At 55.7% G+C, this 19,358-nt stretch overlaps 1 protein-coding gene across 9 annotated transcripts in view; it reads left to right on the forward strand.

Annotated features, from left to right (window-relative positions):
• The window catches only part of BCOR (BCL6 corepressor), a 44,836-nt gene that overhangs the window by 21,624 nt on the left and 3,854 nt on the right, over positions 1-19,358 (forward strand). For 6 of the 9 annotated variants that reach the window (XM_025857461.2, XM_025857460.2, XM_025857469.2 and 3 more), the window contains 9 exons: positions 118-196; positions 1,123-3,963; positions 4,667-4,720; positions 5,200-5,386; positions 11,443-11,703; positions 12,083-12,427; positions 13,081-13,406; positions 13,764-14,018; positions 18,386-18,552. In XM_025857461.2, coding sequence (XP_025713246.2) covers positions 118-196; positions 1,123-3,963; positions 4,667-4,720; positions 5,200-5,386; positions 11,443-11,703; positions 12,083-12,427; positions 13,081-13,406; positions 13,764-14,018; positions 18,386-18,552 — 4,515 coding nt within the window. The remainder of the gene's footprint in view (positions 1-117; positions 197-1,122; positions 3,964-4,666; positions 4,721-5,199; positions 5,387-11,442; positions 11,704-12,082; positions 12,428-13,080; positions 13,407-13,763; positions 14,019-18,385; positions 18,553-19,358) is intronic. The other 3 variants (XM_025857466.2, XM_025857465.2, XM_025857467.2) reach the window with 3 other exon arrangements.

The following is a 19,358-nucleotide window of genomic DNA, read 5'->3' on the forward strand; positions in this document are numbered from 1 at the left end:
GTGAGGGCGGTTTGAGAAATGGGAGTTATTAGAAACTGGTTTGTTCTGGGGTGATCTGTGAAAGATGGATTAAGTGGGGAATGCGTTCACGAAGTTTGGTGTGTCCTTTTTAAATAGGAAAATTCCTGTAAGTGATGGTGACGCTTCAAAGGCCAGACTGGAACTGAGGGAAGAAAATCCCTTGAACCACAACGTGGTAAGAGACTCATGGCTTCTGTCTGAACATCAGTGGTCTGTAATCCATCGTGCATTAATTTGCATGCCACCAAAGGGGCTTTTGGGGGTGGGGCTGAGCGGGATGCTTGTTCTGCAGGACCTGGCCCTCACCCGAACTCTGCTTGGCCCCCGCGCTGCTTTTGACACGTTGGCCATTTATGTCCGAGTCCCGTAGCGACCGGTGCCTCCTTTTCTTTGATAAGCCACGCGCCACCTCCGTGCTCCCTGGAGCTGGATAAATTTCCAGCCTCCAAGTAGACCTTTAGGGTTTCCTTTTCCAGTAAAATATGAAACACAGACAGCAGGGAGAGAAAGTCAAAAGACGCAGCCACAGTTTGACCCATGGCCTTCTTTATTGATATAGAAATGAGACCACTAAAGTCCTCCTGCCCTGCCGTCCTACCAAAGATTGTTTCTTGTTATGTTAAATAAGCATGCTCCCCTACCTCTGGGAAAAACCAACCAACCCACCCACCCAGTGAGCACCACCCCACCCCCCAACCTAAAGGGCCTGGGAGGTTCAGGTCGGTACCCCATGAGGCCACGTGGTGCTGAGAGCAGGGGAGCTGGTGTCCTGTCTGTTGCGGCAGAGAATTTTTGCTGAGAAGGTGAATTTTCCAGAGTTAATAGATGGCTGAATTTAATGTATGGGCCCCAGGTCTAAAGGGATCAACCTTTTACAGGCTTGCAGGATACTAGTTGAACCGAGGTGAGAAGGCAGACAGCAAAGGCTTTTGGATAAGTGGGCAGGGGACGGGGGACCCTGTGGAGCCTCTCTTTTTAACCGTTTCTGCTCAGATGTTGAGGCTGATGTCACATTGAACTAGTTGGCGGTTTCTCCTCGGGACGGGCCCTGCCACTTTGAGGAAGCGCCGCGAGTAACACCCATGTTCTTCTTCTGCAAAGGTGGATGCCACTACGGCCCATCGGATCGATGGCCTGGCCGCGCTGAGCATGGACCGCACTGGCCTGATCCGGGAAGGGCTGCGCGTCCCCGGCAACATCGTCTATTCTAGCTTGTGTGGACTGGGCTCGGAGAAAGGTCGGGAGGCTGCCACGAGCACCCTAGGTGGTCTTGGGTTCTCGTCCGAGAGAAATCCAGAAATGCAGTTCAAACCGAACACCCCCGAGACGGTGGAGGCTTCCACTGTCTCTGGAAAAGCCCCAAATGGCTTCAGTGCTATCTACAAAACACCATCCGGAATACAAAAAAGTGCTGTACCCACAGCAGAAACACTGGGCTTGGACAGGCCTGCCGGCGACAAACAGAGCCCTCTCAACATCAATGGTGCTAGTTATCTGCGGCTGCCCTGGGTCAATCCTTACATGGAGGGCGCCACGCCAGCCATCTACCCTTTCCTCGACTCGCCAAATAAGTATTCACTGAACATGTACAAGGCCTTGCTACCTCAGCAGTCCTACAGCTTGGCCCAGCCGCTGTACTCTCCAGTGTGCACCAACGGGGAGCGCTTTCTCTACCTACCGCCGCCTCACTACGTCAGCCCGCACATCCCGTCCTCCCTGGCTTCGCCCATGAGGCTCTCGACACCTTCGGCCTCCCCGGCCATCCCACCTCTGGTCCACTGCGCTGACAAAAGCCTGCCCTGGAAGATGGGTGTCAGTCCCGGGAACCCCGTCGACTCCCACGCCTATCCCCACATCCAGAACAGTAAACAGCCGAGGGTGCCCTCCGCCAAGGCGGTCACCAGTGGCCTGCCCGGCGACACGGCTCTCCTGCTGCCCCCATCGCCTCGGCCTTCGCCCCGGGTCCACCTTCCCTCCCAGCCCGCCGCGGACACCTACTCCGAATTTCACAAGCACTACGCCAGGATCTCCACCTCGCCCTCCGTCACCCTGTCGAAGCCATACCTGACGGTCAGCAGTGAGTTCCCCTCGGCCAGGCTCTCCAACGGCAAGTACCCTAAGGGCCCGGAAGGGGCCGAGAGCGCCCCGCCGGTTCCCGGGCACGCCCGGAAGGCGGCGGGCCAAGACAGAAAAGACGGGGGCTCCCCTCCTCTGTTGGAGAAGCAGACGGTCACCAAAGACGTCACCGATAAGCCGCTGGACTTGTCTGCGAAAGTGGTGGACGTGGACGCGTCCAAAGCCGACCACATGAAAAAGATGGCTCCCACGGTCCTGGTTCACAGCAGAGCCGGCAGCGGCCTAGTGCTCTCTGGAAGCGAGATTCCGAAAGAAACACTATCTCCTCCCGGAAACGGCTGTGCTATCTATAGATCTGAAATCATTAGCACAGCTCCCTCGTCCTGGGTGGTGCCCGGGCCGAGCCCCAACGAAGAGAACAATGGCAAAAGCCTGCCGCTGAAAAACAAGGCCTTGGACTGGGCGATCCCGCAGCCGCGGAGTTCATCGTGTCCCCGCATGGGCGGCACGGACGCCGTGGTCACGAACGTCTCGGGCTCGGGCTCGAGCGCGGGCCGCCCGGCCTCCGCATCGCCGGCCCCCAATGCCAACGCGGATGGCTGCAAGACCAGCAGGAGCTCCATGGACACCACGCCATCCGTCATTCAGCACGTGGGCCAGCCCCCGGCCACTCCTGCCAAGCACGGCGGCAGCACCAGCAGCAAGGGCGCCAAAGCCAGCAACCCGGAGCCGAGCTTCAAAGCAAACGAGAACGGCCTCCCGCCAAGCTCCATCTTTCTGTCTCCAAACGAGGCGTTTAGGTCCCCACCAATTCCCTACCCCAGGAGTTACCTCCCTTACCCGGCGCCCGAGGGCATCGCTATAAGTCCCCTCTCCTTACATGGCAAGGGACCGGTCTACCCTCACCCCGTGTTGCTGCCCAACGGCAGTCTCTTCCCTGGGCACCTTGCCCCAAAGCCCGGACTGCCCTACGGGCTGCCCACGGGCCGGCCGGAGTTTGTGACCTACCAAGACGCGCTGGGGTTGGGCATGGTGCATCCCATGTTGATACCTCACACGCCCATAGAGATCACTAAGGAGGAGAAACCCGAGAGGAGGTCCCGCTCCCACGAGAGACGCTACGAGGACCCAACCCTCCGGAACCGGTTTTCCGAGATGCTGGAGGCCAGCAGCACCAAGCTACACCCAGAAGTCCCCTCCGACAAGAACCTAAAGCCCAGCCCCAGCTGGAATCAAGGGAAAACTGTCGTCAAGAGCGACAAGCTTGTGTATGTTGACCTGCTCCGGGAGGAGCCAGATGCTAAAGCAGACGCGAACGCGGCCAAGCCGGGCTTCGCGGCCGAGAGCGTGGGCCCGAGCGCCGAGCCCACAAAGCCCCCGGCTGACCCAGTCCTGCAGCCGCACCGCGATTTCGTCGCCCTGAGAGAGGAGTTGGGGCGCATCAGTGATTTCCACGAAGCTTATGCTTTCAAACAGGCCCCGGGCCAGTCGGTCTTCAGCTTAAGCAAGGAGAACGTTCCGGCCGGAACCAACAAGGAGAACCTGGGGCTGCCAGTCTCGACTCCCTTCCTGGAACCAACTCTGGGGAGCGATGGCCCGGCTGTAACTTTTGGTAAAACCCAAGAGGATCCCAAACCGTTTTGTGTGGGCAGTGCCCCACCGAGTGTGGATGTCACCCCCACCTATACCAAAGATGGAGCCGATGAGGCGGAATCCACTGATGGCAAAGTTCTCAAACCGAAGCCATCGAAGCTGGCCAAGAGAATCGCGAATTCCGCTGGTTACGTGGGTGACCGATTCAAATGTGTCACTACCGAACTGTACGCAGATTCCAGCCAGCTCAGCCGGGAGCAGCGCGCCTTGCAGGTGAGCCGCCCCCCCGCCCCACCCCACCCCCCGAGTTTCAGTGACTTTACCAGTTGTCAGTTCTGTTTTGTTAATGTGGAAAGAGGATTGGGGGAGTATGGTAGGGCAGGGCGCCGGGCAGATTTGGTTAATGAAGCTTATGGTCACCGTAAATATATTGACATGTGTCCAGTAAGGGGACGTGAGTGGTAGCACCTAGGAGGTTCATGTGTCTGGATACTTGCCGTTATTCTGTAGATACTAAGAGAACTCAACGCAGACGCTGCTAAGAGAGGTATTAATGATGGCGAACGATAGCTAAAGACTGCATGACGTTTACCTATCAGTTGCTTTTGATTTCTCTGCCATTACTGTACGTTAACGAATAATGCCTAGCAGTGCCGCTTAGAATGCCTTATGTGATACTTGGTGGAGGTGTGTAGCAGCCGCATGTCTGTGGGATTCGTGCAATTTTTTTTTCCACCAAAAGAGAAGAGAGAGAGAGAGAGAGAGAGAGAGCTCGCTTAAAGGGATAGAGTTATGTATTTAACTTGCTAGTGAATGATAGATGTTGTATAGGAATTTCCTTAAGATATTTTACTTTTAATTAAAAGATAAATAAAGCCAAATTGTGTTGCAATGTTAAGAAAAAAATTGGTTTATGCTTATAAAAATGGATGAAGTTATCTAAATGATCCATTGAGTGCCCATTTTAATTACATAGATGGAAGGATTACAAGAGGACAGTATTTTATGTCTACCCGCTGCTTACTGTGAGGTCAGTTCTTCAAATTTTTATTACTAGAATCTTACATAAACCTTTTGAGTTAAATTTCATTTCCAAATATACGAAGGGAAGTTTGTGGGCCATGGTCGTCTTTATTCATTGTGCATTTTGTTTTCTTTTCTGTTGTGTTTTTGTTTTGTTTTCTTTGCGTTGTGTTTTTGTTTTGTTTTTACTTACCTTCAAAAGAGAATGTCTCTGTGCCATGGTGTATGTATGGTCATACATACACAGCACATATATATTTATATACATATGGCTTCACGAGTAAAGACTGTGTGATTACTTACGTATAGCTACTCTTATATTTTTATCTCTTACGTTTTAAAATATCTCAGTTGTATCATATATTGTGGTTGGTTTTGGGCAAACTTTTCTTTGAAACTACTTTCCTTTAAGGTAAGGCAAACGAAATAGCTTTTATGGTAAGGTGTTGTGTTTTTTTTTTTTTCCCGTCTCCGTTCTCTTTCTAGCGTGCAATGATGCGCTTCTCAGAGCTGGAGATGAAAGAGAGAGAAGGTGGCCACCCAACAGCCAAAGACTCCGAGGTGTGCAAATTCAGCCCCGCCGACTGGGACAGGTTGAAAGGAAATCAGGACAAAAAGCCAAAGTCGGTCGTCCTGGAAGAGGCCATTGCCGACCAGAATGACAATGAGAGATGTAAGTAAACCCAAGCAGCTTATGTGTGGTGGGCAGGGGGGCCGCCGCTCCCAGAGCTCGGGGAGGCGGCGGGAAGCGGTTCACCGCTGTGGCCCTAGCCAGTGGGCTGCCCAGAGAAGCAGGCCGCTCTCGCCAGCCAAGGGGTGGAGGGCCAAGCGTCCGTTCGAACGTGGTGGCATCCAGGGATGAGGCAGCCGTGAAAGATGATTTTCTGGGACACCTCTCCTTTTCCAGAGGAACACCCGTCCGGTAGTTAGTAATGGTCTGATATGATTTAAGCGGGAGAATGGCAGCAGGAGACAGAAATGTGGCCATGTGCACTGTGTTCTGTTTTGTAGCGGGTCCACATAGGGTGCCCTGCCCTGCCCTGCCCTGCCCTTCTTTTTTGGTACCAGTGGAATGATACTTCCAGCCAGAGGCACCTGCCCACCCACCACAGTGACAGTCTCCCGTGGAACGGAGAGTACTCCTATTCTCCCTCCAAAGGCAGAGGTTTTGTTAAAATGGCACGGAGGCTGATGACGGCACCCTAGAGATGAGAACATTATTTTCGGTGGCGGGTTTGTTGGTCGTGGTTAGATGTTGACAGCACCATCCAGGGGCATGGTATAAACGAGAGGGGGTTCTTCGCACCAGACGGGGGTTTGTATTCTGTTGGGGAGGCAAAATGGAGAGAAAGCTAGTGCTTTTCTCAGGTCACTCTCCGGGCCCAGCAGCTGGTCCCCCACTGTGGTGTGGACTGTGGGATTCGCTCGCGAGACATCTTGGTCGATAACGGTGTGTGGGTAGCAAGCGGAGAAGGTCTTTTTATGCATTTCGTAAATGTGCACGTTCGGGGGCCCGAAGCCACTCTAGACCTTGGAAACCTCACTGGTGATGGTGAATTTGGGCGTCTGGCTGGATGTCAAGGAGACAGTGGGTGCAGAATCCTCCTGACACAAGGACAGGCAGGGATGGGAGGTGCATTTGTGAGCTCTGTGCTATTGGACGTCATGGGTTTGGTGTTCATTGGCGCTTGATGGAGTTTGGGAGAATTTGTGGTCCCGGAGAGGGTGCTTCTCGCTGCCTAGGACACAGACCGCTCCTCCCTCCATGTCCCCCGCCCCAGTCAGCCTTGGGGTCAGACAAGGGCCTGTGGCCAGGTTTCTGGGTAAGCCACGCCAGGACCAGTTTGTTTTACTTTGGTCTTGAAAGAAGGGAGTTTTTGTTGCTAGTCAGTGGCGGGGACTCTGATGCACCTGGAGTAAAGATTTCCTTAGTCTTTCACCTCAGGGGGATTGATAGGGGGACATGGAGGGTCCAAGCCGCTCTTGCGTAAAGCAGCAACGAACGCCTTCTTCCTTGCTCACGCTCGCTGTGGGCAGCCCCCTTTTTCTGACTTGCCCATAATGCCAGCTCTTGGGGAAGCCTCTGAGGGAGACCTGGTAGACGTGGGCAAAGCCAAGTTAACGGGTAGATGCCTCTCCGAGGAGAGGGAATGGGTAAGGTAGGCTGGAGGGAAGGGAGCATGAAGTTAGCCGGCCTTGAGTCTTCTTGCCCTTTGTCTGGGTTTCCACTAACATGGCCAGACCCAATGTAGCTGCTGTTCGTCCATCTCACTCAGCCTGGCCTTTTTCCCAGGGAAGCTTGTGTTCTCCCCATCTTTCCTGCTGAACCTAGAGACGAGTACTCAGTCTGGTCAATGGAGAGCAGAGCCCAGATGACTCAGAAAGGCCTCCCTTCTCCCCTCCCCTGAGTCCCTCCAGGCTCAGACCAAGGGGCTCTTTTCCTGGAGCGCCCAGGACACGGCCCAGCAAGGCATAGGTCATCACCAAGGGCAGGAGAAGGATTGGGGAAGGTGGGGGTGGAGGCTCACTTTTGAAGGCGGGGGCAACGAAGGAGGTGGGTCACCATCTGCAGTCTTCTGGGGACTTGTGGTTTGTGGTTGGTCAAGAGGGGTAACCTAGAGGGACCGTTGTCCTGGCTGTCACCTCCTCATCTAGGGGACAGCAGGTGCTGGATCCATTCGGCTGCACATTAATGGGTTGTCTTGTCCTTCTGGCCCTCGTGTCTTGAGCGCACATGGGCTCGGGTCCCCTCTCCTCACAGGGGTCCATGTGGCCGAGAGCCAAGCTGTGAGCACGGGGGAGCTGGGGTGGAGGTGGGGGTAGAGGCAGGGGCTGTGAAGAGGGTACAAGATGCCTTCCAGATGCCTTCCCTCTTCCAAGGCAGCCCTCCCTTCCCGCAGACTCCGGGAGCTTCCTAAGATGGTGGGTGCTTCCTGCATGGCCTCGGGCTGCCCAGACCTGGGTGCTCCTTATTGGGAGGGGCTGGCCTAAGAAGAGCGAATGAGGTCGAAAGCACAATGGTCAGGGTTTTCATCTGCTCTTCATGGTAGTCGGGGTGGCCGGATTCAGTTTTTATTTTAGAATTCCAGCGAATGCCTTGGGAGCCTTCGCGGACTTGGAAGTTTATCAAGAGAGGAACCATCAGTGGCATTTCGAAGGTGGGGAGGGGCAAGGAGACATCGGTCCCTTCCCCCGTGAACCGGGAGTGATGGTCTCCCTTGGCAGCCACTTGGCTGGGGCAGACCCAGAACCTGCTCCGTGGCAGTGCCTGGGCAGGATCTGGAAGAAACCTCAGTCAAAGGACTTCAGGAAACTTCTCTCTGGCCGAGCAGCTGCATGTTTGTAAACTACGTTGAGTTTGGAACCAGAGGGTCCCCTGTGTCCCTTTTGTAGAGGGCATGGGTTTCCACAAGGTTAGCCTTTGCTAGAGGCGCTATAGTTACGTGCAGAGGAGGGAATTTCCATCATGGGGAACCCTCCCGCCTTGTTTAGGGCTCACAGGGGGCAGGGGGGTGCTGGCCCCCGGCAGCGGGGAAGGTGCTTTGCTGCCCTAGTGAGGCATAAATGTTGCCATGGCGATGTTTCTGTGAGGTGGCACTATGGCACGACCATGATACATTGTGGGATGTAGGCACTGCGAGTCACGGCACCGCGCTGCAGGGAGCAAGTGTTAAGCCCCGAACAACACCGCCACATTCACATCTGCTTAGATCAAGTGACCAAGAGTACATGCCTTCCCACTTTGTAGAAGGGCTGAAAGTAACCGCCATGGCGGACCCGGTGGTTAGGACCCCTGTGTATCTAGCTCTCTGTCTCCTTTGCTTTCAAGGGTAACCCCGTGAGCTGTGGCTAGAATAGCTTCACCACTGAGCTCTGGGTCAGGTGTGTGACACGGAGTCTCTTTCCCCCTTAGCCAGTGGCCGTGTGTCTCTTAGGCAGTCAGGGTGGGTGCTCTTCAAGATTCTGACTGGGGCAGGCCTTCACTGAGTCGAATTGGGGGATCTTTGCCCTGAGAGGCTCGGGAGTTGTGGAAAGGTTGGGGAGGCACCTAGTGTGGGGAAAGATCCTCTTGCAAAACAGGGAAAAAAGCAGCTCAACTATGTTGTGGGGGCAGGCGATTTCATTGACCCGTGACTTCAGCAGCGGAAGGGTTCCTGGTACTGAGCCACAGACATCACATCGTGGGGTCCCTGGGGACGCGGCAGGAGGGGGACTATTTGGAAGGTCCGGCACAGGAGCGCCCTCCCCTGCTGAGCGGGACCGGCGGGCCGTCTGTGTGGCTCTCTGCTCCCTGTCTTGGTGGGTGAGGAGGGGGTATCCCTCTACCCTCAGGCAGCTTTTACCGGATGAGGAGACCGAAGGGAAGGGCTCTTGTCTTCTTGTTGGGGCGCTGTGGTGCAGTGAGGGGACGCAGCGAAAGGCCGGGCAGGCGGGGTCGAAATGAACCGCGTGCGGTCTGAAGTTTGCAAGCCAGGGTGAAGACAAACGGAAAGCCTTCTCCCGGAGCAAGACGTGCCTCTTTATTTTATTTTTTATTTTTTATTTCGTTAAGATTTTATTTACTTATTTGACAGAGAGAGACAGCAAGAGCGGGAACCCAAGCAGGGGGAGTGGGAGAGGGAGAAGCAGGCTCCCCGCCGAGCAGGGAGCCCGATGCCCGGCTCGATCCCAGGACCCCGGGATCATGACCTGAGCCGATGGCAGACGGTTAACGACTGAGCCACCCAGGCACAGTTAAGTGTAAAATGTGGAAGTGGAATCTTGGGGTGGAGAGAGGCGTAAATGGATCAGGGCACATCTCGGGTGTGGGCAGAGATGGCCAGGGCCCCACGCCGGCTAAGCTGCTGCCTGGTTGTGACCCTAGAAGGCATCCATCACCTCCCAGTTACCCCTGCTTTCAAATTACCTGCTTTGAATCCTCTTTCCTACCTGAGGGGGGGGAGGGTACGACGCGTACACTGCCTTAACTTTAAAATTGCACATGGTGGTTCTTAATATTTGTACACTGATCCCCAGTGCCTCCCACGGGGCTTTCTGGGAAGGCCGACCAGAGACGCCAAATGGTGTTAACCAGGAGGGCTCACATCTTAAAATTGCATGCAATGGGGCTAACGTTCAAGCTAGTCTGACAGCCTTGCCGTCTGTGCGTCCGTTGAAGTGATTTCCCCAGCCTTTCCAACTTCGCTGGGCTCGGCTTGTGTTTATGAGGGCCACCCCCGGGAGGCAGCTTGCAGTAATCGTCCCGCTTTACAGCTGAAGGGGGCCGAACTGTAAAGGAGCGCGGTTACTGCCAGAGCAGTTAAGAGGGTCACAGGGCAGTCACGGCCTGTCCCCTTCGCCTGCCCTGGCCCACCGCGGGCCGGCGGGCATCCCAGCTGCCCCTGAGCTTTGTGTCGGGACGCAGCTGTGACAGAAGACCCACATGGTTGGGTCCTTCTACCCTTGAGAGCACAGGCTAGCCAAGGCCAGGGAGAAATCCCCCCCCCGCCCCGACACACACACACACACACACACACACACACACACACACACACCTGACCACCACTAAATGGTGGTGATGCCCCCGCCAAGAAAAAGCCGGTCAGGGAACCAGCTATGCCGGTCAGGAGCGGGAGTGATAATTTGAACTGGCCGGGAGGGTGGTGGTGGGGGGGGGGAACGGAGGAGGAATGGGCTTGGCATATGAAGAGTGTGTTTCTGACTCCGTCTAGAGATGGACTCGCACAGTTCTGCTCAGAGTTATCCAAATACCTGGCTCCCGCTCCTTACCGTCACAGGGATGCCTGTGGAGTTACTTGTGTATTAGAAGAAAGGTGACCCGAACTGTCGCTGGGCCATTTCTTAGGCTAGAAAAACAGCAGCGCGTGATGTCAAGCTGAGGCGATTTAAGGAAAGGTCCCGAGTCGATGCTAGATAGAGCGGGAAGAGCCCACGTGGCTTAGGGAGCCCTGGAGCTGGCAGCTCCACAAGGGCCCGCCTAGCACAAGATACACCTGGCACTGTAGGGGACGGAGCCTGGTGTTGTGGAATGTCCTGGGGATGCTTGCGTGTGAAGGAAGGCATGAAAGGAGTGCCGGGTGGGATAACTGGCGTCCCCATGCGTGTGCACGGTGTCGCCGAGGTGTTGGGGGGCTAATGTGTGCTTTTGTCCCCCCTCCCCGGATGTGAGAAACAGGGGGACGCGTGGTAATCAGGTTGAGTTCTTCAAAATTGCCCTTGACCCTCGTGTGCACACCAGGAAGCCTCTCCTTTGGCTTCCCCGGGCTCCTCCTTACATAGCCTTCCTTTTATTTCGAAGTAACGCCCTCAGCAAATGTTTCCCGAGCAATTTCTTGGTCAGCCCTGGCTTAGTTGGCTCTTGCCACGGGGTCACCCGCCCCCTGTGGGAAAGGGCCCCGGAAGGGACCTAAGCGTCATCGAAGTGGTGGCGATGCCTCATGGTCCGATTTCTCCTCGCGCCCCAACTACAAAAAGGTAGAGGGAGAAAGTTGAGTGTCGTAGATGTCTCCACTTTCTGCTGTACTTGCTGATGCTCTTCAGCTGCCCTTCCTCTGGGACCTTCTGTCTCGGTGGGCCTTGTGCTTCCAGCGTGTGAGGCCCCCGGTCTTCCGGAGAAGGGTCTGTTTGTGGCAGATTACCGTGGGCACAGAGGTCCTGCCTTCTTCTCACAGTGACCTTTGGGCCTTCATTCCTTGTACTACTGTCTCCCTCCCCCCCCCGCCCCCCCAGGCGAATACAGTGCTGGCAACAAACACGACCCTTTTGAAGCTCCAGAGGACAAAGATCTTCCTGTGGAGAAATACTTCGTGGACAGGCAGCCCGTGAGCGAGCCACCCGCTGACCAGGCGGCCGTGGACATGCCGCACAGCTCCCCCCTCCGGCTGGACAGAAAGCGCAAAGTCTCAGGTGACAGCAACCACACTGAGACCACTGTGGAAGAGCTGCCGGAGGACCCTCTGCTGAAGGTCAAGCGGAGACGGGTCTCCAAAGGTGAGCTCGGTCGGCTTCGGCGGCCTGCGCATGCGGCCGGAGGTGGCCAGACCCGAGCTGTGCTGCCCACCCTAGCCGCGGGGACGCCCAGGGGGAGTCCCTCGTGCCGAGCAGGGGAGGTCCCCCGTTCCAGCCCTGGAGCCCCAGAGAAGCCGCTCACGCCTCCCCTGTCCCCAAAGCCAGATGCAGGAGCTCAAGCCCAAAGATGGCCAAAGATGAATAAGTCCCCTCCCGAGAGACTTGGTGACCGGCTCAAGCAGAGGCAGGGACCACTCACTCCCCCTCCCCTCCCCCACCCCTATTAGCGATGCGTAAGACAATTTGTTCCCCCCCCCCCCCAGGGGGCTTTTTGATTAATGTGTAGTTATTTCTCCATTAGATGACTGGCCTGAGAGGGAAATGACAAACAGTTCCTCTAACCACTTAGAAGACCCACATTATAGTGAGCTGACCAACCTGAAGGTGTGCATTGAATTAACAGGGCTCCATCCTAAAAAGCAACGCCACTTGCTGCACCTTAGAGAACGCTGGGAACAGCAGGTGTCGGCCGCAGAGAGCAAAGCTGGCCGCCAGGGCAGGAAGGAAGTGACCCAGGCAGTTCAGCCTGAGGTCACCGCCCAGGGCACTAACAGCCCCGAAGAGAAACCTGGCAGGAAAAGGGCTGAGGCCAAAGGCAACCGAAGCTGGTCGGAGGAGTCCCTCAAATCCAGTGACAATGAACAAGGTATGCAGAGGCTGCCCCACTCCTGGAGGGCGGGTCACCCACCTTCCGTGGGGAAGGGCCCCGGGAGGAGCGGAGCGCCAGACAAATGGACGGACCAGGATGTGGCAGGCAGGGGGTGCTTTCCTTTGAGGTCCTTCCAGCCTCCGCCCTTCCCTGGGGAATGTACAGTGAGGGGGCTCAGCAGGGAGCTTGTCTTCCTGGCTCCGGCTCACCCTGGGGGCCCCCGGGCTGGGCAGGAAGGGGACGCCCGGGCGACCCCGCGGGGCTGGCCAGCGCCCTGGGTCCAGCCTGAGCCTGTGTCTGCTCGCTCGGGTCCTGAGCACCCAGTCCCCACGCCCGCCCCACCGCCCACCCCCACCCCGTGGATGGGGGTGGGGGATGTGGAAGGGCTGACTCCTGCCCTCCTGTCCCGGTCCTTTGAGGAAACTTGGGGGCCGTTTGGCGTTTTGTGGGTTAACCTATTTGCCGGTTTGAATGTGGGATAATTAAAATATTAATGCTTTGGAAACATAATTGGTATATCTTTAAAAACTGAAGCCGCTCCAGTGATCAGTGCTAACAATGGGCTTTTCTTTCCGCACCGGCTACAACTGTGTAACGCCCGCTTCTTCTCGCCCTCCCTCCTTCCCGCCCGCCACCCCCTCCGGATTTAGGCTTGCCTGTGTTCTCCGGCTCTCCGCCCATGAAGAGCCTTTCATCCACCAATGCAAGCGGCAAAAAGCAGACTCAGCCAAGCTGCACGCCAGCCTCGAGGCCGCCTGCCAAACAGCAGAAAATTAAAGAAAGCCAGAAGACAGATGTGCTGTGCACAGACGAAGAAGAGGATTGCCAGGCGGCCTCCCTGCTGCAGAAATACACCGACAGCAGCGAGAAACCATCCGGGAAGAGACTGTGCAAAACCAAGCATCTGATCCCTCAGGAGCCCAGGCAGGGCTTGTCGTTGACGGGAGACTACTATGTGGAGAACACAGACGGCAAGGTACCTTTTGCCCCCCTGCTCCCTGCTGGGCCTGTGGGACAGCACACCCCGTCTGCCTGCAGCCTCTTCGCTGCTGGGGACAGAGCTTCCCTTTACCCACGTTCCTCCCCCAGATGTCACTCTCGCCCCCCCCATCCCCCGGGTGGGGGTGGAAGTTTCAAACTAGTAAGAATGAACCCCCTTTCCCCCCCCCCCCCCGCCCAGGCCCCCTTCGCCCCACCCCCCTCTTCTCCCCCAAAACAAAAGCAAAGGGAAAAGTTCCTTCCTCCGCTCAGGGCTGTCACTCGGGGAGGAGGGCCAGAGAAGCCGGTGTGGGAAGCCGAGCTTAACCGTGCACGCCGCCCGGTTTTGTGATAGGTGACCGTCCGGAGGTTCCGGAAGCGGCCCGAGCCCAGTTCCGACTACGATCTGTCACCAGCCAAGCAGGACCAGAAGCCCTTCGACCGTTTGCAACAGTTGCTGCCGGCTTCCCAGTCCTCACAGCTGCCACGCTCAAGCTCCCCTCCAGAGACCACCCAGTCGCGCCCAATGCCTCCAGAAGCTCGGAGACTCATCGTCAATAAGAACGCGGGCGAGACCCTCCTGCAGCGGGCCGCCAGGCTCGGCTATGAGGTGAGGGGCCTTGGGGGGGCCTGGCTCCTCGGGGCTGGCGGGAGTGGAGGCGTCCCATCCGGCGGGGGTCCGGGCAGGGACTCGGAGCGCAGCCCCCCTCCTCATCCGGGGCCGGGCCGGGTGTTCCAGCAGGATGTTTGTGTTCGCCCCACTCGCGCCCCCCGCTCGCTCCCGGCTCTTTGCTGGCTTGTTCAATCGCCATGTGAAAAGAAAGGCCTCTCTGATGTTCACTTCGTGTTCAGGCAGGTAGGCCGCTTCGGCATCCTCCAGTCTCGCTCACTTATCTCTGATATAAAATCTGACATAACCCAGGGCTTGGCGACTGGGGGAATTTTAATGAGCCCTTTTGGATTCTGATTAGCAAGGGGGAGAGAAGTTATTAGCTCTATTTTGGGTTGCTTGTGCTGTTTCTCGGGCAAAGCGGTGCCCCTGTTGGGAGCGGGCAGGAGATGTCTGGGTAGAGGTTGGGGGGGCAGACCCGAAGAGTCTTTTTTTCTGAGAGGGCTGGGCCATGATGGGGCGGGGGGGGGGGGGGGGGGGGAGCCTGAGGGCTGCGGAGGAGCGGGGGAGGAGGGCCTCCTGCTGTGCCTAAAGACTCACCGCCCCCTCCCCCACCCTGCTTCTCTCCCAGACCGGCTCACACTGGAGTTGCCCTCTGAGAGATAGATTACCCCCTCTGCCCTGCGCCGCTCCCCCACCACACTTGTCAGATGAAATTGTGAGGTAATAGCCCACGGGGCAAAGGCATTTTTTATGCTGGCATCATCTCTCTGGGAGTTGAATGGTGGAAATGAAAGGGGGCTCAGCAGGCTGAGTGTGGAGGTGATTGGCCCGGAGTCCTGGCCCCCACAGCCTGGCCAGCTGTGTGGGGGAGCCATTCCTGGTGTGACCGCCTTGACCCCCAAGCCAGCACCCCCCCCCCCACCAATATCTCCCTCCCTGGGCATGATTGGATAGGAAGTTCGGAGCAGTAGCGATTTCTTAGTTTGGGGGTAGTTTTGGTGGTCGGTTAAATGTGCTATTGCTTGTACCAACGTGCCTCTTCTGGAGATCTCTGGATTGCCTGGAGAGAACTCTCTCGAATGATTTTTAGTTAGGGGAGGTGAAATCCACGTGGCAGCCAGTTGGCCTCCCGTGAGCTGAGAGCTGCAGCACCTAGGATGACGGGGCGGATACTGTACCCGCCGCTGAGCTAGACCCTGCGTGCCTGGCGATCGCTCCTCCGCTCGTGATTGGTCGTGGTTGAGAAGAGGGGCCTGGGCTCCCGCCAAACACTGGAGGAGAGGCAGGAGAGCAGGAGGGTGGGGCTCCCCGCTTGGCCTCTGATCTTGGCATTTCCAACAATTGATCCATTTGGGACCGGAGACCTCAGGAGACCCTTGTTGGTCCTTTAAGGAAGTTTCCATTTTGGTTTTTGTGGATTTGTAGAACCCGGTGGGTCTGAGGCCTGGGCCAAGGAGCACTTACTCGATCCGTGAATTTTTAAGCTACGTACCGGGCCTTTGATGGCACCTGAAGCCCTTGGAAATGTTTATGTCAGGACAGCTTGGCGGGGGGGGGTTCCCTTCACGCCTGAAGTTCAGTATGTAAGTTGCATAATTGCCAGTTTTGATGCCGAACATTTAACTAGTGACTTTTAACTCCCAATTTTCTAGAATTTCCTTGGGCAGAATTTTAAATTGTTGGGATGATGGCCAGTTAGATTCGGCAGTCTAAATCTTTGAAAGTTGAAGGACAGTTTGTTTAACCCCGGAAAGGCATGTTTTACGAAAGAACTGATATGGGAGGGTCTTCCAGAAGTTAGTCTTTACCACTGTGATTTTCTGCTTAGCTAGAGATACTGTGTGTCCATAAAAAGGCTGTCCGAGCTTTGTGTTGTGGTTATCTGGTCCTTAAGGTTCAGAAACACCCTCTGTGTTAAATAGACCACCTGCGTGGCTGGAGACACTCGAAGCTTTCCCTCCCGATAAAAAGGCTTCTGTTTCTTAGGCTAAAATGCCAGTGTGCAACCACATGCTTGTGCGCTTAGTGGTGATGGTTAAATTTTCTATGAATTGAATAAATCATGTTTTTAAAAAAGTTAATGAGGCATTTAATTAATTAACAATGTCGGGTTTATGGCCTTTATGGTTACATTTTGCGGTTAATGGCATTCGGCTTATAGCCGCTTAACAGAGAATTGTCCAACGAAAACAGTTTAATTTTGTTTGGAAATGGGTGGGCTGCCCTTCAAACACTGCCGTTTCTAGTGTGTGGAGAAGAAGCCGCGAACTGTGTTGGGTAGACAGATGTGCCCAGCCTCTTCACCACTGTCTCTGAGGCTGACAGCAGTGGCCGGTCTAGAGGGCACTGCCCCTCCCCCCCCCCCCCCGCCCCCCGCCCTCAGTGAGGAGGGTGTACGTGGCCAGCCCGCTTGACCCTAACAGCCTGGGCCTCGCGGGATGCTCATCACAGCTGGATTGGTCCCTCTCACAGGGGCCCTCTTGGGCCTTCTGAATCTTCCCTGCGGACCAGCTGCCGGAAGACTTGAGCTGTAGGTCTAGGACTCGATGTTTATTGAACTTGGGGCTTAACCTCTCTGGACCTCGGTGTCCCCAAGCGTGGAATGAGAACAGTACCACCTTCCCTTCCTGCCGTGCCACAGGTTACTGTGGGATAACAGGTGACATCCTCATTTGGGGAAACAGAAGTGCTATGAACAGCACAGTGCAGTTAGGGCGGTCCCGTGGGTGGCCGGGGCCTGCTGCCTTTCTTGCCGGCCTCCAGGAGAGGAGAGTCGACTCACCCACCAGTTTGGCTGTCCTTTCATTTCGAGGTACCCTCAAAGCAGCCCGGTAGCGACGGAGGTTTCCAGGTGAAGGCCATAATTGTCAGAGCAAATAAACCCTGGGTTGGTAGGACCCCAGGCAGGCCGCCGGGACCCGGGTAAATTGATCTGCACACAGCAGTCGGTGGCGCTCAGACCTGATCCCAGAGCCACGTGACGAGGCCTCTCCCTGGCTGGGGCACACAACTCATTAGCTTGCAGCCGTCCACTCGAGTCTGGCTAGTGAGGGCCTGCTAAAAGAGCAGCAGCTTCATGTGGTATCCTGGATACCAGGGCTCGGGGCAGGTGGCCTGGGAGCCCAGAGGATTGTGGGCTTTCTGGCAGGTTGGGCTCCAAAGGAAGAAACGCATCTGTGGGCATGCCTTCTTCCTTCCCCCTCCTGTTTTGGAGGGGAGCTGCCACGGTGACCTGAAGCAACAGGACACCAGTGGCCGGGTTTACCAGCATGCAACATTGGGTTCACAGGGCGAGCATATGGAACATTCTAGTTAACTCCCAACTAACAGGTCCACTTTTGATTGATGGGTCCCAGGAAGGGCCCAGGAGGTTTGCAGAGCCCACCTTACATCTGCGGGTGGCTGGAACGACCCCTGTTTGGGGTTTAACAGATGAGTTATTTCAAAGTTGTCACAAGGAGGCCTGTGTAGGCCCCGTCCACCTCCCCCTCTGCAAGGAGACCGCGTGTAGGCCAGCCCCGCCTACCCCCAGCCCTGGGAACCTGACAGCTCTCTGCTGGGCATGACTGGTGGGAAAACAGTGTCGTGTGTTTTCTGGTGGCAAACGCTGTTCTATGTGTTTGAAAACTTTCTTAATCAAGGTAATAAAACATTGAATAAATTACTGCTCTGCTTACTGGGAGCGGTTCATATTAATATTTTAACACACCAAAGAAGTCAGATTAATAACAATGATTCTAATGCCAACCGTTGACACAGAATACCTTCTGAGACGGTGGAGGGAAGGGTGAACTTGTTTTATTTAGTTCTCGAGATGTGTAGGTTGCAGCGTGCGGTTTTTCGGATCCCTGTCATTAACTTAAGTAACTATGAAAATATTATATATTGATTCTGTTCCCAGTGGGGTGGCGCGAGGTCAAACAGAGGGTGAGGTTATGTGAAGCACTTGGTGTCCTTTCTCGATGTTCGATGTGGTGCAAAGAGAGTGCCTCTCTTGTACACTACTTACCCTGTAAGCAGGAGGGTGGGAGGACCTGGCTAACCTAACCCGCCATCCCTCCCCTCTCTACGTGAAGGAACGTTCTCCGGCTGATTTAATCTCCGTGCATCGGTCATCCACGCTTTTATCTGGATTTGTGTTTCTCTCCACTACCACCTACTGAATGGACCCATTGGCTCCATCACACGTGCTCTTGCCACCTCACCGGCACGCCAGCCCCCCCCCCCCACCGCCGGCCCACGCTGCTCGTGGGCTCTGGGCCCCGGGGGTGCACGCCCTCTGAGAGCAGGCACTGCCAGGCTATGGCGAGGTCATCCTTGCAGGGTTCCTGGTGCAGTGGTCTGATGGCATTCCCCCACTACAGGAGGTGGTCTTGTACTGCCTGGAGAACAAGATTTGTGATGTGAACCATCGAGACAATGCCGGTTACTGTGCCCTGCATGAGGCTTGTGCGAGGGGCTGGCTCAACATCGTGCGGCACCTGCTCGAATACGGTGCAGACGTCAACTGCAGTGCCCAGGACGGAACCAGGTCAGTGACGGTGGTTCTCGGGGCACGCGGAAAACCCCAGAAGGAAAGGTGGAGAGTGATAACTTAAGCACATTGATGGCGGAGTCTTCTAGAATGGAATCGAACAGACCTTTCTGGCAAACGTAGATAGAACTTTAAGAATTACTAAGGCTCCCCTGGACAGAAGGCCCTGAAGATGTCGGAGCCTATGTGAATAACTGAGGGTGTTGCTTTTTAACTCCTGCACCCTTGGTCAGCATCTAGGAAATGGGCGTATTTAAAATACATGTGAATTGAGAGTCTCAGGAATACAGAGGGCCAACGTCCACTGGCTCCGGAGGAGCTGCCGTGTCCACCCGCATCCCCAGGCCTGTCCCTTACCCTGTCCTTGACCTCGGATCAGAGGCCCAGGTCGGAGTCAGCCCAAGCGTCTTTCCTGGTTGTGTGTGGGATGCAGCCGGGAGGCGGGGCATAGGGCTTTCCTGACAGGCATACAATTAGCCAAACCGCAAGGTATTTGGTGTCTCATGGTTTCCAAATAGCATTCCCTCAGGATGGGACTGCAGGCAGCCTTCTGACCCCAGTGGACACGGGCCGGAAAACTCTACCCTCCTGAGGCCTCACCCCGGGGACTCTGCTCCTGGGCCAGTGTCGTGATCATTCATCTCCAACCTGCTGATGTGTGGCTTTCTGGAGAGGCTCTGCTTTGTACCTAGTTTCTTTTTAAAAAAGGAATAGGATTTATTTATTCATTTATTTAAACAGTATAACAACTGCTTGATGTTTTGGCTTCCACAATGGTGTGGTTCCCCACCCCACCCCCACCC

The sequence above is a fragment of the Callorhinus ursinus genome, unplaced genomic scaffold (assembly GCF_003265705.2).
Source record: "Callorhinus ursinus isolate GAN/ISIS: 27379988/994484 unplaced genomic scaffold, GSC_fseal_2.0 scaffold16, whole genome shotgun sequence".
NCBI lineage: Eukaryota > Metazoa > Chordata > Mammalia > Carnivora > Otariidae > Callorhinus > Callorhinus ursinus.